General features: G+C 45.1%; 1 protein-coding gene across 1 annotated transcript in view; it reads right to left on the minus strand.

Moving 5' to 3' along the window:
• Positions 1-27611, minus strand: part of VPS41 (VPS41 subunit of HOPS complex) — a 1049902-nt gene that overhangs the window by 102248 nt on the left and 920043 nt on the right. The window contains exon 22 of the mRNA XM_068238292.1: positions 8216-8352. Within this exon, the coding sequence (XP_068094393.1) occupies positions 8216-8352 (137 nt within the window). The remainder of the gene's footprint in view (positions 1-8215; positions 8353-27611) is intronic.

Raw genomic sequence — 27611 nt, forward strand, 5'->3', positions numbered from 1 at the left:
CTAGCTCCTTTCTTGTTGATTGCAGTCTTTTCAGCTTGCTTGAAAGTGTATCTGATGTTAGAGGGATATGTATGCTGACACACGTATTTCATTTTAGACAATGCAAATTTCGTTGCTGTCTAGTTGATCCTCTGCCTCAAATACGTATAGCCATAGACCCTGAACAATCATGCAGATCAGACCCAAATTTGACCCGATTAGCTGCACGCTTGTTTCTGGTGTGTGATTCAGACACTACTGCAACCAAACAGATCAGCAGGATTTCCAGACACAAGACAAATAACATTTATATCGAGCTTTTGTATCGCGCTAGAGCTGCAGCCACTAGGACGCACTCTATAGGTACCGTAGTAGCAGTGTTAGGAAGTCTTGCCCATGGTCTCATACTGAATAGGTGCTGGCTTACCGGTATTGTTTAAAAGGAAGTATCCATATCCCTCAGATTCCCATACCTGTAGATGAAGTCTGACACTTTGAGCTCTTCCACTTAAGTGTGCTGTACCCCGTCTCAGGTACACTTTAAAGTAAACCTGAAAGCTGAGAAAAAAAGGTTTGATACTTATCACAGTAGGGGGATCCTCTGCTGTCACCCAGGACCCTTCTTATCTTTGTGACCATGCTCTCCTCAGTGTAATAGAGTGGCCACACCTACACAGTAGCACTGCATGCTACTGTAAGCATGCTTGTTCAGGGTCTATGGCTATATGTATTTGAGGAAGAGGATCACTTGAAAATGGAGAAAAAATTCTGTATGAGTGACTCCATGCTACTGCACAGGCATTGCATAGCGTGTCTGTGCTTGTACAATGAGGGAAGCACGGCAGCAAACATTCCTCGACATTAAAGTTGAAAATGTTTAGAAGGTCCCAGAGGCTTTCACTGCTGAGTTAAGAGTCTATTTTTTTTTTTTTTTATTTAGACTGAGGTTTACTTTAAGCTGACCATATTCACCACCTGCTAAAGCAGCACAGCTTAATGAGAAAAGTGCAAGTCATGTGCAAGTCATGTGCACGTGGTAGTGCAGCATAGCGTGCAATGCTAGATAACTTGCGATCCTTTTAAGTAACGGCTGCTCCACTGAACCCGCCCTGAGCCCTGGCGGGTCCAGTGGCTTTCAAGGACGTGATCCACGCACCTTGATTGGCCCAATAGGCTGCCTGTCACTTTGTCGCAGCCTATTGGGCCAATCAAAGTGTGGGGATCACATCCATGAAAGCCACTGGACCTGCTGGGGCTCAGGGCAGTTTTATTTGGAGCGGCCATTATCATTTGCAAGGAGCGCAAGGTAGTTAGCAGCGAACAATACGCTGCACTACCGTGCATAGTTTGTGCTCTCTCATTAAGCTGAGCTACTTTATCCAGGATAAAAAGCCAAATTGATCAGTAAGAACATATGGAAAGCTTCAAAATAAAGCCTGCAAACCACGGAGATGGCCACCTTAAACACACAAATGTAACAGACCCAACTGCAGCAGGTATTTCTGTAGCACTTGGTTACGTTTCCAGCTCCTGCAGTACAATAGAGCCATGCCATCCAGGTCACCTACACAGGAGTTAGATCCAGACCATAGAGGTAAATCATAGTAGGGAAGCAAACTCCAGCAGCAGCGCATGTGACAGACGTGACAGAGTCTGGAGACGCTGTGGAGAACGTTCTGCTACATGTAACATCCTCCAACATGACCGGTTTGGCAGTGGGCCAGTGATGGTGTATGGTGGCATTTCGTTGGGAGGCCGCACAGCCCTCCATGTGCTGCCATTAGGTGCAGAGGTCAGATCCTCAGATCCCTTGTCAAACCATATGCTGGTGCAGTTGGCCCTGGGCTCCTCCTAATGCAAGACGATGCTAGACCTCATGTGGCTAGAGTGTGTCAGCAGTTCCTGCAAGATGAAGGCATTGATGCTATGAACTGGCCCGCCCGTTCCCCAGACCTGAATCCAACTGAGCACATCTGGGACATCATGTTCATCCACCAATGCCACGTTGCACCACAGACTGTCCAGGAGTTGGAGATGCTTTAGTCCAGGTCTGGGAGGAGATCCCTCAGGAGACCATCTGCAAACTCATCAGGAGCATGCCCAGACATTGTAGGGAGGTCATACAGGCACATGAAGGCCACACACACTACTGAGCCTCATTTTAAGCTTGATTCACAAACGAGCGCTGCCTCAGCGGCGCTCGTTAAAAACAATTAGAGCCTGATATGCCCTTACTTAGTTACGCGCATTGCTTCTTTAAATACCGGCCGCCGCTGTGAAGTATCGCAACCGTGATACTTCACTAGCGTGGCCACTACTATGATAATTAACATAGTAACTATGTTAATTAACATAGTAGTCGCCGCGCTAGTGAAGTATCACTTCACAGCAGCGGCCGCAATTTAAAGGAGCATGCATTTCTAGGGAAGCAACTAAGTAAGGTCTAACTAAGTGTGTGTGTGTTAAGGTTAGAAAAATTGGGTGGAGCCAACAGCCAAATACATACGCTGGCAATGCTGGGTCTTCTCCTTGTCCTAAATAGAATCCTCCATTTTATTGGTAGCCATTAGAGTGAGCCAAGGATCGGTGTTATGTGGCAATGGTGGGCTTTGCTTGATAACAGCCTTGCAGCGGCATTCTGTACTAATTGTAGGCGGTGCAGGTCTTTGTTTGGAAGGCCTGTATATAGAACACTGCAGTAGTCCAACCATGAGGTGATGAAAGCATGAACTAGGGTTGGAAGATCTGTTGGAGATATGAGGAGCTTCATTTTTGCAATGTGTTATAATTTAAGTAGGCCTCAGTTATTTGGACTGAGTTAGTCAAAATGGCTTGGGGTGCAGACCTGCCCTTTAAGGGGATTTTCTCTTAGAGAGAAAATCTACAGTTCTATCAGCAGAACTAGGACATACCAAGAAGCTGTTCTATGGACAAGGCCACAGGTCTCACTGACCTCAACATGTACACCACAAGAACAGTAAACAAAGCCAGGTTTATTCAACATGGAAATTCTTTGTATCTAGGGAAAAATATCTTATAGAATATTAATCGAGTAGGTGTGTGTCCTGACATCACAAGGGATCTGAACCAATCATAGAAGGCTCAGATGAGGTCACATTTAACTCTTTCTGGTTCATATAAAACCCACAGCCGGAGTATGGAGTAGCACTTTCTGTCTTGCTACCTGTCCCTGCTGGCTTAAACCTTTATATAATCCATTTCTGTTCTGATATGATGTATGCTGTACATAGGTAGTCTAGATGATGTAACATAGTATAGATATAAGAGGACCTGATTACCTTCAGCAGGAAGGTAATCAAGAAGCTGTAACGCAACGCAAGAATCTGCTTGGCTAAGATATGACGAACTGTATCTGTATATCTGTGTAGTGAATAAACTCCTTGTACTTTGAAGACGCCTGAGAATGGTCTATCTCCTATAATGCTTGCTGTGTTGAGAGTCAAGTTATCTCACAGTCTGTGAGGTGCAACTCTAAGAAGTTGCTGGTGTCGAAGCAAAAAGGTGATTTATAACAGTGGTGCCGTTAAACCCTTTACTGTCTAGTGAAACAGGCAGACAAGGGCCAGGGGCCGAAGTTTTCAAGAAATTCCACAGCGAAACAAGCGGAGTAGACACGGACTGGAAAGCTTATCAAGCAGATAAGTGGTGTGCATGAGCCAGCCCACGGTCGGCAGTTCGAGATCAAATCAGCGGCGAAACTCTTGGACTTTAAAGTTAAGCTGCGGTGCGCACGCAGCTAAAAGCCTAAACAGATCGCAGGTGGCTGGAGCACTCCCTGGCCGGCTGGGCAACTTCCGCGGGGGAGGCCGATCTACTGAGAGGAGGGGGGGCTCGCTCAGGAGCTCCAGGAGCGTCCATAGAGGTTCGTGGGAAAGGTTGCTACGGCTGATCGAACTGACCAGACGAGTGGAATGTCCACCGACCAGATGAGTGGAATGTCCACTGACCAGGCGAGTATGATGTGTTGTTTATTTGGTGTTATAATGTTTTTTTTTGTGGGCTGCGGACTCCAGTGTGAGTTCAGCGCAGTGAGTTTACAGTTTCTGCCTGTATATTGTGTTTATTATGTTCTGGCTCCGAATTTCTCTCCCCCTCCCGCGCATTCTGGAGGGGAGGGGGGATCCAGTGTGGCGTACATGTGTTTGTCCATACGCAGGTAGTTTTTTCGCTTGACAGCGGTAGACTGTATTCTTTTTATCTCTGTCTTTCTTTCAGTTTTTTGTGGTTTGGTTTTGTTTTCTCTCGTTTAACAGCGATAGTCTGGGAGGTATGCCAGATGTGTGTGTAGTGTCCCCCGCAGCAGAGATAAGTCGGCAGGTGGACAGGAGGGAGTATAGCGGTAGTTGTTGAGAGAGAGCCTAGAGAAAAGCAAGTTGGTTCCAGTTAGTGCTATATGTTAAATGCTTTTTTTAATTTCTGCATAGGTTTATGTTGTTTTCACGGATCGTGGAGCGTGTCGGGCCAGCTGCGGCTGATGGATGTTCATCTCAGAATAAGTTTTGTAACTGGGATGGTAACGGTTAAGGTTTTGTTTAGAGTTATACAGCAATGGTTTTTGTGTGAGAAGAGGACACAGCACGCTCTAGTAGTTCTGAGTTATGTCTGAAATAAGCGGATGGCTGTTTTTGTGGAGAGATTTGCACGTCACTGGGTGATTCTAATGTATGAAGCAGTTAGGATTACAGCTGGGACGGGGTCTTTCTAAGTTTTCCAGGCAGGTATCCAAGAGTGTATGTAGGGGAATGCTCACTTTTCTGTGATCATGCAAGTTTGTGAATGATACGCAAGTGACGCAAATGCTGAGAATGTGGTATAGAGGGACTTAGAAGTAGGGCATCCCCAGAGAGCCTGGTTACAGGAAGACCAAGAGGTCTTGCCCTCTCTTCCAGGGATAACCGCCTAGAGCAGAGAAGTTGTGTGAGCACGAGCATCGAAAAGTGAAACATAAAGAAAAGAAACCAGGTACTGTTGGGTTCAGAAGCAGGGATCTGCGGATCAAGCCTTTTTAGGGGGGATTGTTATAATTTAAGTAGGCCTCAGTTATTTGGACTGAGTTAGTCAAAAAGGCTTGGGGTGCAGACCTGCCATTTAAGGGGGTTTTTTCTTAGAGAGAAAATCTACAGTTCTGTCAGCAGAACTAGGACATACCAAGAAGCTGTTCTATGGACAAGGCCACAGGTCTCACTGACCTCAACATGTACACCACAAGAACAGTTAAAGCCAGGTTTATTCAACATGGAAATTCTTTGTATCTAGGGAAAATATCTTATAGAATATTAATCGAGTAGGTGTGTGTCCTGACATCACAAGGGATATGAACCAATCATAGATGGCTCAGATGAGGTCACATTTAACTCTTTCTGGTTCATATAAAACCCACAGCCGGAGTATGGAGTAGCACTTTCTGTCTTGCTACCTGTCCCTGCTGGCTTAAACCTTTATATAATCCATTTCTGTTCTGATATGATGTATGCTGTACATAGGTAGTCTAGATGATGTAACATAGTATAGATATAAGAGGACCTGATTACCTTCAGCAGGAAGGTAATCACGAAGCTGTAACGCAACGCAAGAATCTGCTTGGCTAAGATATGACGAACTCTTTCTGTATATCTGTGTAGTGAATAAACTCCTTGTACTTTGAAGACGCCTGAGAACGGTCTATCTCCTATAATGCTTGCTGTGTTGAGAGTCAAGTTATCTCACTGTCTGTGAGGTGCAACTCTAAGAAGTTGCTGGTGTCGAAGCAAAAAGGTGATTTATAACACAATGTTCTTTAGGTGAAAGAAGGAATGTTTCACAACAGCTGAGATTTGATTCCTGTAGCCTAATTCCCCATCAATCAGTACATCAAGGCTATGCACAAAGTCTAAGCTGTTCAAGTCTGAACTCCCTATCCTCCATGCTGCTGGCTGAGACTAGAGCCTTGCGGTCGAGCCCTGACCTCCGATAATAAGAACCTCAGTTTTGTCAGCATTTCGCTTTAGCAAGTTATTCATCCACTCCTGAAGCTCAGCTAAGCATGCATAGGGTCTGTGCTACCAGGTTTGAATGATATATATGGCTGGGTGTCATCAGCATAGCAGTTGTACGTTAAGCCATGCTTTTGGTCGATTTTTCTAAGTGGTAGCATGTTTATTCTGAACAGCAATGGAGAGAGTATTGCACCCTGCAGTACACAATATTTTAGTGGTACAGGGTTGGAGAGGAAAGGCCCCAAGCCTACCCTTTGTGTTCTGCCAGCCAAGACTAAGCCATCTATGTCACAATACTCTTACATAGTTACATAGTTATTTGGGTTGAAAAAAGACATATGTCCATTGAGTTCAACCAGAAAATAAAGTACAACACCAGCCTGCTCCCTTAGACATCCCTCTTGTAGCATATTGAGCAAGATTTCATGATCAACTGTGTCAAAAGCTGCTGAGAGGTCAAGCAATATAAAGATGGAACATTGACCCGTCTCTTGCCATGAGCAGATCGTTGCAGATCTGGGTGAGGGCCATTTCACAGTGATTTTTTTTTGAGGAGATTGAAGAGGGTCAAGGATATTGTTTTTTGAAAGCCTGGCTTCAAGTTGGAGGTAGACAAACTTTTCAATAACTTTCCCCAGAATGGGGAGGTTGTAGACAGGTCTGTAGTTGTTCAGAGTATCTAGGTCTCTTCAATGTACCACTATTAAAAGTGCCAAACGTGCAGTGTAAATTCAGGAGATGCTTTGGTTTAGAGGTGCTCTATATGCCAGAGCTGTGTTCAGTGTTTTACACACCCATTTATTGCCTGTGTGTCTTCATTGCACTTTTAATAACTTTTTTGAGCACTATTTATAATACGGGAAAACTTTCAATAGTGCTGGTTGAGCAGACCCCATCATTTGACTAGCACTTGTGCAAGTCCTTCCTACTTTTTACACATGCAGTATTATGAGGCATGCGTTGCTGTTACTGGCTGTGTCAATGGCCACACTTGGAGGCCACAGGGTACTATGGTTGCATTTGGGGAATCAAGCCCTCAATGGCACACTTTTTTCCTGAGTCATCAAAAAATTCCAGCTCAAAAGGGTCAAATATACACAAAGTAGAATTCCATAAAGTGTTACATTCATTTTTTTCCCTCAGAATTCTACACACAACATCCCATAATGAAAACATGGAAATAAATGTTTACTTGAGGTTTTGGCAAATATATGGAGCTCAAAATTCAGCTCAGGTGCATCCTGTTTCTCTGATCATCCTTGAGATGTTTCTGCAGCTTAATTGCAGCAAACTCTTTGGTGTGAAAGCCAGATGTCATGTTTGGAGGAAACCAGGCACCGCTCATCACCAGGTCTGTACAATCTCTACAGTGAAAGCATGGTTGTGGCACCATCATGCTGTGTGGATGTTTTTCAGTAGCAGGTACTGAGAGACTAGTCAGGATAAAGAGAGAGATGAATACAGAGACATCTTGCTTGAAAACCAGATCCAGAGCACTCTTGAACTCAGACTGGGCGACTGTTCATCTTTCAGCAGGACAACTACCCTAAGAATACAGCCAAAATATCAAAGGAGTGGCTTCAGGACAACTCTGTGAATGAGTGGCCCAGCCAGACATGAATCTGATTGAACATCTTTGGAAAGATCTGAAAATGGCTATGGATGACGCTTCCCATCCAACCTGTTGGAGCTTGAGAAGTGCTGCAGAGAGTAATGGGCGGAACTGCCCAAGGATAGGTGTGTCAAACTTGTGGCATCATATTCAAAAAGATTTGAGGCTGTAATTGCTGCCAAATGTGCATCGACAAAGTATTGGACAAAGGCTGGTAATACTTATGTACATGTGATTTCTTTTTTATTTTTAATAAATTTGCGAAAACCTCATGTAAACTTTTCACATTGTCATTATTGGGTGTTGTGTGTAGGGAAATTCTGAGGGAAAGGGGAATTTAACCAATTTTGGAATAAGGCTGTAACATAATAAAATGTGGACAGTTGATGTGCTGCAAATACTTTCCGGGTGCACCATATGTACTAGGAAATAAATAAACTAGTGTTTGGAACTCACATTAACATACCGTACATATGCTTTGATCTACCGTGAATGTGTTAGGAGCAGTGACATCTGAAGCGTATCATTTTTAAAAGGTGTATTGTATGTTTTCTCTTGAATTCAATGGTTATAACCTTTAAATTTCAGAAAAATCTTGTGAAAAATGTGTGAAGGTTGTGGCACCTACCTGGAGGTTATAGTCTTGCAAAATTTTAACAAGGGAATCTCTCAGATTAGGAATCTCCATCCTTTCTTTAATACGATGAATCAGGAGAATTGGATCAACATGGGTCCCAATGTTATTGAGTAGTCCAGTTATAAATGCTATTAATAAAAGAATAAAGTAAAATTAAGAGCATATATTAGGAGCAAAATAGTACAAATGTTAATCTGCTACACCAAACCTGTAAGCTTTCTCAAACCTATACCTACGGTATCCTTAACAACAAGGCTCAACAGCCTTTCAGGAAAGGTATAAACATCATATCAGCACTGTAACAAAATCAATGGTTGGTGGTTAATGCAAGCTCATGGTTGGTAATCACTCTACTGGTAGCAACAAACAGGCTTTGCCATGTACAAAAATAACACAAAATAATTACTGTATTTTTACAAGTGTGTGAGTGTGTGTGAGTGTGTGAGTGTGAGTGTGTGTGTGTAGTGGGGGGTTTGTGAGTCTTATAGTTGAAATGTATGGCAGAGTTCATAGCGTGCAGCGGAACCATGTCGGCCCTGCACACCACAACAGCGGATTCCCCCTGACCATCCGGTAAATGCACCATCCTCATGGCACTCCAGCTAATTGCTCCCCCCCACCCATTGCTCAATGAAGCCCAATGGCACTTCGGGCTTTGCTGCTAAAGGCTCTCAGTGTGGCTCAGATTCAGCTGTCAGTGTGCTGAGATTTATGTCCATCCACTGTCCTACTGTTTTTCTTTTTGCATCCGTGCACATTGATTCCTTATTACCATCTGCTCTGCCTTTATCTGTATGTGTTATATATGTTGTATATGCTGGATTGTCTTCACAAGCTCACTGAGCACATATTACTTGCTCCTTAGAGCTGGATGCATACATTTAGAACTGGTACTATCTATCCATCCCCCTGATGTGCTAAACTGGCTACTAGATTATGGCCCTGGGGTTAGACTGTTTACTGCTTGCCACTATCCAGTTGCTTACTAACAGCTCCCTCTACGCATGTGCAATGTTTTTGAAGATATGGGGCTTGATTCACAAAAGAGTGTTAACTGTTAGCACGGCCATTTTTGCGTGCATTTTCGTGTTCGCACGCAATTAAACGTTTTAGTGCGAAATCGTTATAGTTTTTGCACGCAAACGCGAATTTCCTCGTGAAAACATTACCGATTTCGCGTTTGCGCGCAAAAAATGATAACGATTTAGCGCGAAAATGTTTAATTGCGCGCGAACATGAAAATTCACACGAAAACGGCCGTGCTAACAGCACTTTTTTGTAAATCAAGCACCTGGTGTACAGTGCTGCCCATAATTATTCATACCCGAGACAATTGAAAAATAATCCAAGGATCACCACCAAGGCCATCCTGGTGAATCTGGACTCTGCTGGTGGCAATGTCTCAAGGCAGGCAATCCAACGGACACTGCACACTGCTGGGTTCCAAGGATGCATACCAAGGAGGACTCCACTTCTCCAGATAAGGCACACAAAAGCAGAGGCGTAGCTAGGGTTTTCAGACTATTAATGCGCCCCCAAGGTGAAGGTTGCGCCGAGTCAAACAAGGGGCATGGCCAAATAAATGTGAGTGTGGTTATGGGTGGAGCCAAATGTACATGGAGGTTAGCAGGCTCACGCTCACCCACCCTCCCTCAGTATGTACCTTCCAGCATGTTCCAAGACAAATTCAGCAATCATGAGCCCCCCCACATCAAGACAAATTCAGCAATCATGAGCAAACATGAGGCCCCAAACATGACCAACTCAGCAATCATGAGGCCCCCAACAAGACAAATTTAGCAATCATGAGGCCCCCAACAAGACAAATTCAGCAATCATGAGGCCCCCAACAAGACAAATTCAGCGATCTTGAGGCCCCCAACAAATCATGAGGCCCCCAACAAGACAAATTCAGTAACCATGAGGCCCCCAACAAGACAAATTCAGCAGTCATGAGGCACATAAATAGACAGCATTCACATAAATAGGCAGAATGCCCCCTTAATATCGTAGACACCTCTCACCTGGCAGCAGTTCCCCAAAATAACTCATTCTGACAGCAGTGGTTCCCCAAAAATAGGTAGCTCCAGGTCTATAGTTGTCCCCAGAATAGGTGGCCAGCAGTATAGATGTCCCCAGAATAGGTGGCCAGCGGTATAGATGTCCCCAGAACAGATAGCCAGGGGTAGAGATGTCCACAAAACAGGTAGCCAGGGGTATATGTGCAAAGTATATGTAGTCAGGGGTATATGTGCCCAGTATATGTAGTCAGGGGTATATGTGCCCAGTATATATGTAGGCATGGGTATATGTGCCCAGTATATATAGTCAGGGGTATATGTGCCCAGTATATATAGTCAGGGGTATATGTGGCCAGTATATGTAGCCAGGGGTATATGTGCCCAGTATATGTAGTCAGGGGTATATGTGCCCAGTATATGTAGCCAGGGGTATATGTGCCCAGTATATGTAGTTAGGGGTATATGTCCCCAGTATATGTAGTCAGGGTTATATGTGCCCAGTATATGTAGCCAGGGGTATATGTGCACCATATATGTAGCCAGGGGTATATGTGCCCAGAGTAGGTAGCCAGGTGTCCCCCTCCCCAGCAGGAGGGGAGCAGCGCAGAGAAGAGGGAGAGCTGTGAGCAGCGGTAGGGAAGGGGGCCATCTCCCCCCCTTCCCTCACCTTAGGGGGCTCTCCCTCCCTCGCTCTCCCCTCCAGAAGTAATGTCAGGGTGGCTGAGTTCCGCCCGCTGCGGCAGACACCCGGACATTAATGGAGGGGACAGCAAGGGAGGGAGAGCACCGTAAGGTAAGGGAAGAAGGGGGGGGGGAGATGGCCCCCCTTCCTCGCCGTCCGCACAGCTCTCCCTCTTCTCTGCGCTGCTCCCCTCACCAAAAAAACAACAACAACAAAGACCACTGCAGCTCAGCTAGGCGCCCTTGGGGACCCGGCGCCCGGGGGCACTTGACCTACCCCGACCCCTCCCCCCCCCCCCAGCGACGCGTCTGCACAAAAGCTCGCATGGCCTTTGCAAATGCTCATCTGGACAAAGAAAAAGATTTCTGGTCTTCTGTGTTATGTTCAGATGAAACAAAAATGTAATTGTTTGGTCACAATGATGTTTCCTTCATTTGGCATAAAAAAGGAGAAGCCTTTAACCCAAAGAACATCATTCCCACTGTCCAACATGGTGGTGGGAACCTAATGCTTTGAGGATGTTCTTCAGCCAATGGACCAGGGAACCTAATCACAGTAAACGGCACCATGAAAAAAGAGCAATACATGTGGATTCTCAACAACAACATCAGGCAGTCTGCAGAGAAACTTGGCCTTGGGCACCAGTGGACATTTCAGCATGACAATGACCCAAAGCACACAGCAGAAGTGATGAAGAAACGGTTAGCAGACAACATCATTAACATTTTGGAGTGGCCCAGCCAGAGCCCTGTCTTGAATCTGTGGAGGGAGCTAAAGATCAGGGTGATGGCAAGAAGACCCTCCAACCTGAAAGATTTGGAGCTCATTGCTAAAGATGAATGGGCAAAAATACCTTTAGAGACATGCAAAAAGCTGGTCTGCAATTATAGGAAGCGTTTAAATGCTGTAATAGCCAATAAAGGCTTTTCTATGGATTATTGAGAAGGGTATGAATAATTTTGGATTGGACACTTTTTGCTCAAATGTAAATAAAAGCTCAGAAATGTTTTTTCCCCCAGAGTAATGCCTCTTGTACATTGTCTTATCTTTTGTAAGACACATATGTCATTTCCCGTCAAAAAATTACTTGCTGGTTGAATAAAAGTAACTTTAAGTTACAATTTGCCGGGGGTATGAATAATTATGGGCAGCACTGTACTCAGCCAGCATATGTGGTCTTCAGGCTCCATACCCTTTCAATTAGGTGGCTGCAGGCCTGTTTTTGGGTGCAGTTGTGTTATGATTGTGGTGCATGGTGGGATAGCCATCCTATGGGTTGTTAAGTTATATAGCCTAGTGGCTCATTTTATTGAGGAAAGTGGCAGTTGACAATTTCAGACATTCTCTGCACGCGGGCAGGACAGTAATGAAAGTATAAACATTTCATCATACAGTGGAAATGTGGTGAGTCAGAGAAGATACATCAATAAATGACATTGCTGGATAGCAGAAGATAACTAAAATTAAACAGTTTAACAACTAACAACAATTGTATAGGGGTAGAAAAATACCCTAGACCCCGCCAGGCCAAAAAACATCCGAAAATTTTGAAATTAATACATTTTAACAGCTTATCAAGGGGAAAGGAGTGGGGTCAAGAGTGCACTGTTTGTGTCCAGGGGTCTCAGGTAAAATATTTGGCAACAGCTCCACGTCACTGGTATATGGCTTCATGATAGGGGAGAATTTTTTTTTACAGAAGTAACCCATTCTTTCTTAGATGGTGCTATAGGAAGGCTCCAATGTTTAGTTAAAGCGGACCCAAACCAAAAAATGTTTTAATTCAAAATATGTAGTTGCACCACTCTGATACATACAAAGACAAATAAACACTCCTTCAAGCGTATGAGCATTTCAGAGCATGCCTTTCACCTTTCTCTTTACATAACTAGGTTTATACAGGTGGCAGCCATTACTTCTAAGCTTAAGGTGGCCACTAACGGTCCAATTTCTAGCGAAAAATCATTAGAGCGATCAGAAATTCTGATCGGATTGGATGTAAATAATCTCCATTGGTGGACACAATTGATTATGAACGAGTGAAAAAAATGTCGTCCAAATGAATTTTGTCGAACCAAAATTTGGATTTTCTTGTTGCTTGTGATAGATAGGAAGCAAAGATTGGTTTGTTGATGGTGTAGTGAACGATGTATTACAAGATTTAACTTCCAATCAGAATTTCTGTTCGCTTGAACGATTTTTCGCTAGAAATTGGACCGTTAGTGGCCAGCTTTAGTAGGAGGTTTTAGATCATGGGCGTGTTTGTCATCAGCTGCCCTCCCTCACATGGGCGCTGTCTATGTGAAATCTCACACAAGCTGAGATCACCTTCCCTGTGACATCATCAGTAGCAGCCTGTGAGTTTTTTTTTCCTCCTGACAAGGAAGTGACAGTAAGCTGTCATTTCTGTTGCCAGAGCAATTTCTATAGACAGAAAGGTGACTGAAACGTTGCTTTTTGTTCTTCTTTAGCCCCTATTGTTTTTCAAACGACACCCACAGTTCATGTTTTGTGCACAAAGTGTGTGGATGTACACAAAACATGAACTCTTTGTGTGTCCTGAGGACAAGTTGTATTAGCTATCTGGGTACTGTGTAACACAAAGTGGCTGGATTATAGAATGCCTCTGGCACACGGAGGTGGAGTGAGGTGTCCTCATTTGCATGGAGGTGGAGAGAGGGATACACATTCACATGGAGGAAGAGAGTTGCAGGCATATGGAGCTGGAGTGATGTGTCCCCACTCGCATGAAGGTGGAGTCACACTCACATGGAGGGGAGGAGAGCTGCAGGCATATGTAGGTGATGTGCCCCCACTTGCATGGAGGTGGAGAGAGAGAGTTGCACTCACATGGAGGGGGAGGACAGCTGCAGGCACATGGCGGTGGAGTGATGTGTCCCCATTCGCATGGAGGTGGAGTGAGTCACACTCACATGGAGGGGAGGAGAGCTGCAGGCACATGTAGGTGATGTGTTTCCACTCGCATGAAGGTGGAGAGAGGAAGTTGTACTCACATGGAGGGGAAGGATAGCTGCAGGAACATGAAGGTGGAGTGATGTGTCCCCACTCGCATGGAGGTGGAGAGATGGAGTTGCACTCACATGGAGGGGAGGAGAGCTGCAGAAACATCGAGGTGAAGTGTTGTGTCCCCACTCATATGGTGGTGGAGAGAGGGAGTTGCACTCACATGGAGGGGGAGGAGAGCTGCAGGCACATAGTGGTTGAGTGATGTGTCCTCACTCACATGGAGGTGGAGAGAAGGAGTCACACTCACATGGAGGGGGAGGACAGCCGCATGCACATGGTGGTGGAGTGATGTGTCCCCACTCGCATGGAGGTGGAGAGGGAGTCACACTCACATGGTGGGGAAGGATAGCTGCAGGAACATGAAGGTGGAGTGTTGTGTCCCCATTGGCATGGAGGTGGAGAGAGGAAGTTGTACTCACATGGAGGGAGAGGATAGCTGCAGGCACATGGCGGTGGAGTGATGTGCTTCACTCGCATGGAGGTGGAGTGATGTGTCCCCACTCGCATGGTGGTGGAGAGAGGGAGATGCACTCACATGGAGGGGGAGGAGAGCTGCAGGCACATGGCAGTGGAGTGATGTGTCCCCACTCGCATGGAGGTGGAGTGATGTGTCCCCACTCGCATGGAGGTGGAGTGATGGAGTTGCACTCACATGGAGGGGGAGGAGAGCTGCAGAAACATGGAGGTGAAGTGTTGTGTCCCCACTCGCATGGAGGTGGAGAGAGGGAGTTGCACTCACATGGAGGAGGAGGAGAGCTGCAGGCACATGGTGGTGGAGTGATGTGTCCCCACTCGCATCGAGGTGGAGAGAAGGAGTCACACTCACATAGACGGGGAGGAGAGCTGCAGGTAAATGGAGGTGAAGTGATACGCCATCACTCCCATGGAAGAGTAGAGCTTCAGGCACATGGAGGGAGGACACATAGTCACATGGTGGTGGGTTTGATAACATCAAATCTGTATTCTATTAAACACAAACTGCGCCTGCCACAATTAACTAAAAATGGATAAACCAGAATATCAATATGTAAATTAAAATAACTAAAACAAATATATGAGGTGATGACAGAGTCTTTCAGTCGAGTTTTCGCTATCACAGATCCTTATATATCAGTCAATATTATTGTGACAGCGCTCCTCTTCAGATCTAAAAATTAAGCACAAATAAAAAACCGCACATAGTGCATTACTGTAATCTCAGGTTGCAAAATTCACACGCCACCCAGCTGTGCATATGTGATATAGTTGTGCTCCACTCGTGATGTACATTAACCCCTCCACACTAGCAGCTCACCAGATGAACACCACCTCACACTCCAGGTGGGTCTAGCGCTTAGCCTTAGAGTGGCCAACTCTAATCACAGTGTCCACACTGCCTTTGTTCACAACCGGATAACTCCACTTTTAATAACAGTTCCACATGTAAAAAAGTATATAAAAACAGACATAGCGTAATACAGTTTTGCTGATCAAAAATGGCCTGCGCAGTTTCAGCGCACTCACGTAAATATGAAGATATAAGGCATCTCGGGCATCACAGCCCAACAGTATGTGGGTGACGTAAGCGCTCCTGGTCACGCCCTACGCGTTTCGTCCAATGGACTCATCAGGGGCTGTGACGTCACCGTGCAGCGGGAAAGACGCGCACGCTGAGGGAGAAGGTTGCCGTGTGGAGCGGAGGATCGGGACGCCGGTACCGCCAGCAGGGGAGACATACTGTTGGGCTGTGATGCCCAAGATGCCTTATATCTTCATATTTATGTGAGTGCGCTGAAACTGCGCAGGACATTTTTGATCAGTAAAACTGTATTACGCTATGTCTGTTTTTATATACTTTTTTTACATGTGGAACTGTTATTAAAAGTGGAGTTATCCGGTTGTGAACAAAGGCAGTGTGGACACTGTGATTAGAGTTGGCTGCACTAAGGCTAAGCGCTAGACCCACCTGGAGTGTGAGGTGGTGTCCATCTGGTGAGCTGCTAGTGTGGAGGGGTTAATGTACATCACAAGTGGAGCACAACTATATCACATATGCACAGCTGGGTGGCGTGTGAATTTTGCAACCTGAGATTACAGTAATGCACTATGTGCGTTTTTTTATTTGTGCTTAATTTTTAGATCTGAAGAGGAGCGCTGTCACAATCAAATCTGTATTACAATTGTTTTTGCCTGCATTACCTAAACGTGCAGCTCTGTATGCTGTTTTACTTTGTAGCTCATCCACATCCGTTCATCCCTTATAATCCATTTGTTCCCTCTGTTCAATTGCACAAATAGACAGGGCACAAGTGCATACCCTAAACGCACAAAGTACACATGCACACACATCCAGCGGTTCTGCACTTGTCGTTGTACAGTTATTTGTTGCCTTTGAAGACGGGGAACATCCTGGAGTAAAGGTGGCCATACACTGATAGTTTTGCAGCAGATTCGATCATCAGCTAGATTTCTGTCAGATGCCTGTCAAGTGGAATCTGACAGGAATCTATCTGATGTGTGCCACACTAGGAACAGATTTCCAATAGATTTCAGAATGAAATCTATTGGAAATCTATCTACATACATTATTGGACCATTAGATCCAATGCAACTCTATGGGCCATCGATCTACTGCCAGCGGCAGATCGACCTAGATTTTCCTTCCTGTCAGAATGATCAAAGCAATCAAAATTTGCTGCAAATCGATCAAAAGATTTGATAGAATCGGTTTCAGATCGAACGATTCCATAGAAATGATCGATCGTCAAAATCAACCAGTGTATGGGCCCCTAAAGAATTGTTCAGGTACAGTATGTGAAAGAACGGGGAGCAGTACACTTTTAATGTACATATGTTGCAGTCCATTGAACAATTTGCTATGCAATTTTCATAACTTTGGGATTGATTCATCAAACCTCACATGCTGGAACAGCAAGAGATATTTCCCATAAACTAGCACGACTGTGCAAGCTACGCACACTAGTAGCATAGTAGCAATTGCCAGTGCCATATTAGCAGTATGCCACCAATTGTGCCAATAGTGACAGCATTAGCGCTTGAAAGGAGAAATAAATCACTCAGCACCCAATCACCCAGTTCCAGCACATTAGGATTGATGAATCAACCCCTATGCGATCAAACCCTATAGGATTAATGAATCACCCCCTACCCCAAAATTAAGTTTACACACATTTTTCAAGTTCAGAAAGACAGAAATTCAAGTGGGGTTCAAGCTGCTACTTTATTGATTTGAGCAATGACGCCCTTAGAATATGCATACGTAAAGTCAAAATGAATATGAAATAAAGTATTGAACCAACCCCCCCCAAAAAAACGAAAAAAAACCTGGGTACAAGCATACCGTAGGGCAAAAAAAAAAATCCTTCCTGACCCCACATAGGCGATCAACATCTGTTTCTTTCTCAAATGTCCACTTAGGCAATGTTCACAGTTGTGCATTGCATAGCTGTCAAATAAAACCCTGTAATTGAACTTATAAAAAGATTCCATTCGCAACATGTTTATCAGAAATGAAATTACAACTTTGCTTACTAAACATACATGATATGAATCCATAACATTTGCAAGCAACATTATGTGGTATCGTACTGCTATTACAATAATTGGCTGATTACACCGATACGCATAACAAATGCATCAAAACGAACGTACCATTAGAAGATAATGGCACTGCGAAACTTCGGCAATTGTATTGTAGGATGCAGCCCACTGCAATGGAACACTGTGATCAGTGACGTACCTAAGGCATGTGACACATGGTGCTGGGTATTAAAGTAAAGGGGGATTGTGACATGTAAAGCATGCCATGGCGGGTAATGTCAGGTATAGGTGAAACCAGTATAGGTAGCCTGGAATAGTTGCCCCCAGTGTAGGTAGCCTGGAATATGTGCAGCGAGTATCAATAGCAAGGAATAGGTAGCCAGGAATGGGTACAGGCAGTATAGATAGCCAGGAATAGGTGTAGCTAGGAATAGGAAGCCAGGTATAGGTACAAGCAGTATAGATAGCTAGGAATAGGTAGCCAGGTATAGGCAGCCAGTATAGATAGGCAGGAATAGGTACAGCCATGAATAGAAGTAGCCAGGTATAGGTACATCCAGTAATAGGGGTAGTCAAATATAGGTACAGCCAGTATAGATAGCCAGGAATAGGAGGTAGCCAGGCATAGGTACAGCCAGTAGAGATAACCAGGAATAGGCAGCCACCCTCCCCTTATGTTTCCTGCTGCCTCCTGGTCCCCCTCCGGCAGCTGAAACTTCCCACCGCATATTAGCGGAGACAGGCAGCAAGCAAGCAATAAGAAGTGCCCAGTAATGCGTGCCGCATACAGAAAGTGACATATGTTTACTTTCTGTATGCAGCTGGCATTACTAGGCAACGCTGACTGCTTGCTCGCCGCCTATTACTGCTAATGTGCGGTGCAAAGTATCAACCACCGGAGGGGGACCAGGAGGCAGAGAGTGCAAGGAGAGGACAGCGAGGCAGGCAAAGTGGCGGGGGGCAGGTTCTGGGCAGTGGCAACCCCTGGTAAGCCCGCTGAGAGGGGGTGGGGCGAGCCACTCCTGGCACCACTCCCTTAAAGAGAATCTGTACTCTAAAATTCTTACAATAAAAAGCATACCATTCTATTCATTATGTTTTCCAGGGCCCCTCTGTGCTGTTTCTGCCAGTCCCTGCTGCAATCCTGGCTTGTAATTGCCAGTTTTAGGCATTGTTTACAAACAAAAGACATGGCATGTGATAGGCTCAGTCTGTGACTCACACAGAGCCTGCAGGGGGCGTGGAGAGGGTGTGTATAGCTTCTATCCTATCACAAGCAGAGCAGCAGATTCCTGCCTGAGTGCCTGAGCCCGACAAAGCCGTCAGAGGAAAGAAGATTAGATTATATAACAGAGATAATACAGCCACTGTGCAACCAGGAAAGGCTGCAGTAAGACAGACCACATTAGAACAAGTATAAGAAACTTATAGGATAAACTTATAGGATGTAACTGCCGCAGAAGAACACATGGCCCCGGGAGGAATTTTTTAAATAAAATGTGACTTGTATGCTTAAGCTACCACTTGGCTAGCTAACTATGTCTCCCAAGTCCCTCTGCTCTCCCCCGATCACCCCCAATCGCCGCCGTAATACATACCCCCCAGGGATCCCACGATGGCGCAGCCCCCCAATCAGCTCCAGGCTTCGCTATGGGGAGGATCGGGACTGCGCATGACGTCAGACGTCATGTCGACGAGTGAAGCTGAATCATGAAGCTGCGGCTCTCGTGGGATCGCGGAGGGTTAAATATTGCTGGTGGCGATCGGAAGGATCAGAGCAGTGCCGGGGGACTTGGGGGACATAGTTAGCTAGCGAAGTGCTAGCTAAAACATATACATCACATTTTATTAGAAAAAAAAAATCTCTCCCACGGACGCAGCCTCTGAAGCTGTGTACCGCCAGGGAGGTTAATATGCCGCTGACTGCGATTATAGCCTTACACACATAGCATTGAAAAAACGTATATACAAAAATCTGAAAAATATATGTACAGGGATTTCCTTCCACTGGAACAAGTAACTGGAATCTGAAAGAAATTTGAAACAAAGTTTTAATAGCAGAAAAAAGAAATACATATTTAAATATACACAAGAGAATATATTATTTTTACTTACCTAGACATGTTTTTCTTTTCCTTGAAATCCACACCAGATCAGTAGAAACCACAATTTAGAACCATCAATAGAAATTTTCTATAGAAATAAAAAAAAACAAAAAAAACAAAAAAAACCCGAAAAACAAAACAAAACAGGCAAGTTAAAAATTCAAATGAAAGCCACACAGTTTCATAAGATCACTAGCAAGTTCGGAACCTTGTCTTTTGAGCTTTCACAACCTCTTCTTTGTTCGGTCTCTCAACGGGAGGGCAGTAAATATTTTTGGAGACCCCTGTTTGCAGTTCTCGGGTAACTATACGAAGAATATCCCCATCATTGGGAAACCGTGAGGGAACCACAATGGTTCTAAAACTTTACGTGCCACCCACTTTTTCTTGCTACGGGGATATTCCAATTTATACCGGGCGGTTCCACGTGGGTGTGATCCTTTTCTTTCTTTGGGGACCATAGCCTGTGGTCTGTCTGCATTTTTGTTATGGGCGAGTATGGCTAATTTAATTCTGGCCTCTACTGAATTCATAGTAAAATGAATTCTTTTGGGACGATATTTCAACACCATGCTGTGGAAGATCTCCAAAACACCAGTTTGGCAGTACATTGTTACGTGAGAATGCAAATCCCTGCCTTCAGCCTCAATAGGACCATGCGCACATTTATATGTAGTGTCTCCTTCTCTATATGATGTAATATTGAGTGCAGCTTCAAATGGAACTCATTGGCATTACCGTGGCTGTTTCTGCTGGTCCAATAAAAATTATTTATAATGGGGCCTAACCATGGTTGCAAGACTTTGAAGCAACTTCGACTCTTATTCTTTTAGAAGGCACAAAGTTATCAGTCTTGTTGGTCAGCATGAGAGATATTCTTAGGATAGTAGGTTTCCAGCCAAGAGAAGACCTCAGGAGGGGATTCACAAAAGTAAGTCTTACCATCGGCGATCACTCGTAGTCGGGCCAGAAAAAGCATGGTGTACACCAGGCCGTGTTGTTTGAGCCTGCGCTTGGCGTCTTGGAACCGGGCTCTGAGCTTTTGTGTACCCACACCGAAATCCGGGTATATCGAGATAGTAGTATTATTAAAGTTCAGGTTACCTTTATCCCTGGAGAGACTGAGAACAGTATCCCGGTCTTTATAGTTGAGCATCTTGGCAATGAAAGTGCGTGGCAGAGCTCCGGTAGGATTAGGCCTTGCTGGAATGCGGTGCGCGCTCTACAGAAAAGGCTTGTGTAAATACCTGCCGGCCAAAGTGGTGAATAAGCAGATCTTCAAGGAAGGATACCGGATTGTCACCCTCCGACTTTTCAGGGAGGCCCTCCAGCCGAATGTTGCAGCGTCATAGCCGGTTTTCCATATCTTCTTGGCGAGAGACAACCGCTTTAAGTTGTGATTGCATGGATTTCATGTCAGAGGAAAGAAGGCGGACATCATCCTCTAGTTGAGATATACGGTGCTGTAACTCTTTCCCGCACAACATGCAGATCCTGGTGGAGAAGCTGAAAGTCTGCCTTCACCTCTTGAATCTTGGTAGTAACAGTATCAGTGAGGGATGTTTGAAGGGGAGATATGGCTTCTGGTATGGACTGAGCCATGGCCAAGGGAAGCGTGTCTGGGAAAGGCGATGGTGAGTCATCTCCAGCAGCGCCAGCGCCATCTTGGTTTGTGCATCGGTAATTATCAAGTAAGCCCACAGTTTTATCCAGCTTGTCGGTCTTCTTAGGTGGCATTGCAGTGGAAGAAAACAGGTCCCTAAGATGCAGGAGGAGTTGAGCAAAGGTATGAGACCCCTGTAAAGTGCAAATATGCTCTGCAAGTTATGTTAAATAGGATTAATGAAGTCCGTGTGCAGAGGAGCTCCGAGCGATGCGTCTGTTCACATCCTTGTTCCGGCCACGTCCCCAGCCTAGTGGCTTTTACACAGTTCTTATATAAATTTGACTTATTGTTTCTAAAATGACCCTGGACTAGTATGTTCCCTTATTTATAGCCTAATCATATATATATATATTTGCACATTCGTGTAGGGTAGTTAGTGTAGCAGCAGGAGTTAATGTAGGGTAGGGAGTGTAGCTATAAGATCTTGATGCACAATTCTTCAAAATCATTAACGTCTCCTCTACCAGGAAGATGACAGCAGTTTAGCGGTTTGTGCTGACCCACATTATTATTATTATTTATTGTATTTATAAAGTGCCAACATATTACGCAGCGCTGGACAATAAATATATACTGTACAATGATACAAGGATGACAGACATAGGGTTATACAACATAGAACAAAGTTATACATGCAAATTGTACAAAATACATGATCATGCAATATGGGCTGGTTAGGTAGGCCCAGTAATACAAGTACAGGCTGTCATAGGACAGGAGCACATGAGCCTGTAGATATATAACATATATAACAGATACATAACATTAGCATTGTTGAATGGAAACTGTTGTTCCTAGTCACCAAGTGAAAGGGTTCAAATCCCTTCATTAAAGTGAGATGAAACTCTAAATTGCATTTCTGTTCTAATTGCGCCATGTTTATGTGGACCAAAGTATTGTAAATAAGTGGAACCTAGGGAGCTGCTGTCATACCATGCATGGAACCATCACACATGATTTATTAATGAAACCATGGTATTTCTATTTTATTGATATTTTTGTATAGCACTAACAACATTTTATGATGCTGTACAAGCATATAAATATATAGGCATACAATTTATGTATTACTAAGTTAATAAAGATAACACTCAGCCACAGTTCTTGCTCAGCATGATATACGGAGAAAGGACAAGACAAAATATAGCAATATCATCACCATAGTAGGTGAGAGTACTGTGACTATGGAAGCCGATAGTGTACAGGGTAAAAGTATGAGATATAAGATTAGAGTCAGCAAGGTATTCATAGAATGGCATTGTTGTCTTGCCTCCATGGAAGAGGATGAGTCTGAAAGTTTATAAAATACACTAGGTATGATAACTATTTATGCTTTTCAGAAGAAATGAATTGCTGAATGGATTGCGTAAGTGCATTCCAGAACAAGTTAGAGATGTCCTCAATGTAGATCAGTTACATAGTTATTTGGGTTGAAAAAGGACATACGCCCATCGAGTTCAACCAGAGAACAAACTACAACACCAGCCTGCTCCCTCACATATCCCTGTTGATCCAGAGGAAGGCTAAAAACCCTTACAAGGCATGGTCCAATTAGCCCCAAAAGGAAGAAAATCCCTTCCCGACTCCAGATGGCAATCAGATAAAATTCCTGGATCAACATCACTGGGCATTACCTAGTAATTGTAGCCATGGATGTCTTTCAACGCAAGGAAAGCATCTAAGCCCCCTTTAAATGCAGGTATAGAATTTGCCAGAACTACTTCCTGTGGCAATGCATTCCACATCTTAAACACTCTTACTGTAAAGAACCCTTTCCTAAATAAATGGCTAAAACGTTTTTCCTCCACGTGCAGATCACGTCCCCTAGTCCTTTGAGAAGGCCTAGAAACAAAAAGCTCATCCGCCAAGCTTTTATATTGCCCTCTGATGTATTTATACATTTTAATTAGATCCCCTCTAAGGCATCTTTTCTCTAGACTAAAAAAATCCAGTTTATCTAACCTTTCTTGGTAAGTGAGACCTTCCATCCCTCGTATAAATTTTGTTGCTCGTCTTTGCACCTGCTCTAAAACTGCAATATCTTTCCTGTAATGTGGTGCCCAGAACTGAATTCCATATTCCAGATGTGGCCATATTCCAGTTGTTCTCACCCAGGGGGTACATAAGTAGCTGTCAGGGGGTCCCCCAGGGGCAGCAAACAAAATGGCGGATCTTGTCCCCCCCCCCCCCTCCCTCCCTGAGTGAAGTGGCAGGCAGTGTCTGCATCATGGTGCACCATAAGGTACATTGCTTCATTCCCACGCGGACTCATCTCGCCGCTCTTTATCCTGTTGCCGCACTTTAATCTTGTCGCCGCCTTGACGGGAACGCGTCCCTTCTCCATGGTTACCTGGCAGCGCCTCTCATGACATCAGACGTGCCACCGGAAGTAACTCTTGCGGTAAGATGTGGCCAGGCGGTGAGAAGAGCAGAGCGCGGAGAGAGGAGGAGAGCCTGTTGAAAGGAGTCCATGCAGGAACAGGGTTATGTAAGTCACTAACCTATACTGAGACACCACCTGTACCTGGCTATCTATACTGGAGCACCTATAGCTTGCTACCTACACTGTGGCACCACCTGTACCTGGCTATCTATACTGGGGCACCTATAGCTCGCTACCTATACTGGGGGATGTGTTTATTAGACTAATGGTTAGGCCTCTTCCGTGGGGGCCCGTCATCGCTGTGGAAGAGTCTAGTAGGGAATAATTTGTGCACATATTATTTTTGCTGAAGCTAACGCCCTCCTTTGCTGTACTTGTTTGGAATGCAAGTTGTATAATCTGCCCACTTTTTGAGTTCTGCACATCTATGCAGGTAGTTAAGGTGCAGCCTCTGTCTGGAAAAGCTGCCTATGTCTCCTGCTGTACAAAACAAATGTAAAGTATATGTATGGCTAGTTGCATCCACATGCTTCAGTTTGCATTCAAATTTTTAGATTAGGGATTAGTGCATAATTTGCATCTGATTTATTTTCAAGGTGCGTATTTTAGCCCCCGGGGGGGATCTGCACACCTCTGTTGGTTTCATTTCATTTGCAGCCTAGGAGCGCTGTCAATTATTTGCTGTATACTGGGGGACTACCTGTACCTAGCTACCTATACTGGGGTACCTATAGCTCGCTACCTATACTGGGGGCACCTGTACCTGCCTAACCTATACAGGGGGCACCTATGCCTTACTACCTATACTGGGGGACCTATACCTGGATACCTATATGGGGGGAACCAATACCTCACTAGTGTAATGGATAACAGAGGCGCCAAAAGGATAAAATCAATTGTTAAAAAGTTTAAAAATGCTTTGGAGGCAGTTGGTGGACTTACCTCCTAGGACAAGGGGACAAGAAGTGACACCGGGGTACATAGATGGGGACAAAAGAGGTACAGGGGGAACAGGGGGAGACAAAAGAGGCACAGGGGGAACAGAGGTGATACAGAGGGGGGAAAAAGAGACACAGGGAAAACAGATGTGATGGGGGATATGAAGTGACACAGAGGGGGACAAAAAAGACACTGGGAGAACTAAGGGGGATGAAAGAGAACCAATTAAGCTTAAATATGGACACAGTCCTTATCTCATTTGTTAACCGGGAATTACTTGTATTTTGCTGGTATTTGACTCCACCCAAATCATGTCATGGCCATGCCCACTTTTTGCTGCGTGATTCACGTGCCACTTTTTTCGGTAAGGGGTACATTTGCTTGGGGTGATACCACAAAGGGGTTCATGTGCTGAAAAGGTTGAGAACTACTAATGTAGATGTAGAAAGAGGTGACAAAAATGAATTAGAGAATGTGTTTCTAAACTATTTTGATGTGTCTATTGTAATGTAAGAATGAAGTAGTGCTGAGCCGAAATTTTCAAAATTTCGTGTTTCCTTAATTACGGACACGAATTTTGCCGCTACGACAAAAATTCTTAATTTCCTAATTGCCATACAAATGGTAATTCGGAATTCCGTAAGCAAAATTTCTTTTTCATAATTTCGCTCTTCGTTGCAAATTAGCGTTTAACGCAAAATTTAGTAATTTCATCTTTTCTATAAAAACACAGTTATTTTAGTTACGAAAATGAACATTATTTCATTTATAATAGTAATTATGCACATTTAGATAATGACTAAACTCAGGAAAGTCACTCATTGATTGCAATTACTGATTGCAATGACTGATAATGCAAAGGACCCTGCACATGCGGTCACTTTAACCACTTCCCGACCGCCGTATATACAATTGGCGGCCGGGAAGTGCACCCTGCAAGGACCGCCGTATAGACAAATGGCGGCGGTCCTTGTAGGGGCATGGGCGGAGCGATCGCGTCATCCGTGACGCGATCCTCCGCCTCCGCCTGGCGCCGCTCACCCGCCGCAACATCCTGCAGGCCATACGGAAGCGCCGGCGGGATGTTAACCCGACGATCGCCGCATACAAAGTGTATAATACACTTTGTAATGTTTACAAAGTGTATTATACTATCTGTCAACGCTATTTTTTTTTTATCCCCCCCTGCCCCCTCCTGATCACCCCCCACCCCTCAGATTCTCCCCATCTGCATCTATCCCCCCTGATCACCTGTCAATCACCCATCAATCACCCCCTGTCACTGCCACTCATCAATCAGCCCCTAACCTGCCCCTTGCGGGCAATCTGATCACCCCCCACACCAATAGATCGCCCGCAGATCCGACAACAGTTCACCTCCCAAATCCATTGTTTACATCTATTCTCTCCTCTAAACACCCACTAATTACCCATCAATCACCCATCAATCACCCCCTATCACCACCTGTCACTTTTACCTATCAGATCAGACCCTAATCTGCCCCTTGCGGGCACCCAATCACCCGCCCACACGCTCAGATTGCCCTCTGACCCCCCCTTATCAATTCACCAGTGCATTAATTACATCTGTTCTTCCCTGTAATAACCCACTGATCACCTGTCAATCACCTGCCAATCACCTATCACCCATCAATCACCCCCTGTCACCCCCTGTCACTGCCACCCATCAATCAGCCCCTAACCTGCCCCTTGCGGGCAATCTGATCACCCACCCACACCATTAGATCGCCCGCAAACCCGCCGTCAGATTACCTCCCAAATGTATTGTTTACATCTGTTATCTTCTCTAAACACCCACTAATTACCCATCAATCACCCCCTATCACCACCTGTCACTGTTACCTATCAGATCAGACCCTAATCTGCCCCTTGCGGGCACCCAATCACCCGCCCACATGCTCAGATTGCCCTCAGACCCCCCCCCCCCTTATCAATTCGCCAGTGCATTAATTACATCTGTTCTTCCCTGTAATAACCCACTGATCACCTGTCAATCACCTGCCAATCACCTATCACCCATCAATCACCCCCTGTCACTGCCACCCAACAATCAGCCCCTAACCTGCCCCTTGCGGGCAATCTGATCACCCACCCACACCAATAGATCGCCCGCAGATCCGACATCAGATCACCACCCAAGCACAGCGTTTACATCTATTCTCTCCTCTAAACACCCACTAATTACCCATCAATCACCCATCAATCACCCCCTATCACCACCTGTCACTGTTACCCATCAGATCAGACCCTAATCTGCCCCTTGCGGGCACCCAATCACCCGCCTACACGCTCAGATTGCCCTCAGACCCCCCCTTATCAATTTGCCAGGGCATTGTTTACATCTGTCCTTCCCTGTAATAACCCACTCATCACCTGTCAATCACCTGTCAATCACCCATCAATCACCCCCTGTCACTGCCACCCATCAATCACCCCCTGTTACTGCCACCCATCAATAAGCCCCTAACCTGCCCCTTGCGGGCAAACTGATCACACACCCACACCAATAGATCGCCCGCAGATCCGACATCAGATCACCACCCAAGCGCAGTGTTTACATCTATTCTCTCTTCTAAACACCCACTAATTACCCATCAATCACCCATCAATCACCCCCTATCACCACCTGTCACTGTTACCCATCAGATCAGACCCTAATCTGCCCCTTGCGGGCACCCAATCACTCGCCTACACGCTCAGATTGCCCTCAGACCCCCCCTTATCAATTCGCCAGTGCAATATTTACATCTGTTCTCCCCTGTAATAACCCACTGATTACCTGTCAATCACCTGTCAATCACCTATCAATCACCCATCAATCACCCCCTGTCACTGCCACCCATCAATCACCCCCTGTCACTGCCACCCATCAATCACCCGCTGTCACTGCCACCCATCAATCAGCCCCTAACCTGCCCCTTGCGGGCAATCTGATCACCCACCCACACCAATAGATCGCCCGCAGATCCGACGTCCGATCACCTCCCAAGTGCAGTGTTTACA

The sequence above is a fragment of the Hyperolius riggenbachi genome, chromosome 5 (genome assembly GCF_040937935.1).
Source record: "Hyperolius riggenbachi isolate aHypRig1 chromosome 5, aHypRig1.pri, whole genome shotgun sequence".
NCBI lineage: Eukaryota > Metazoa > Chordata > Amphibia > Anura > Hyperoliidae > Hyperolius > Hyperolius riggenbachi.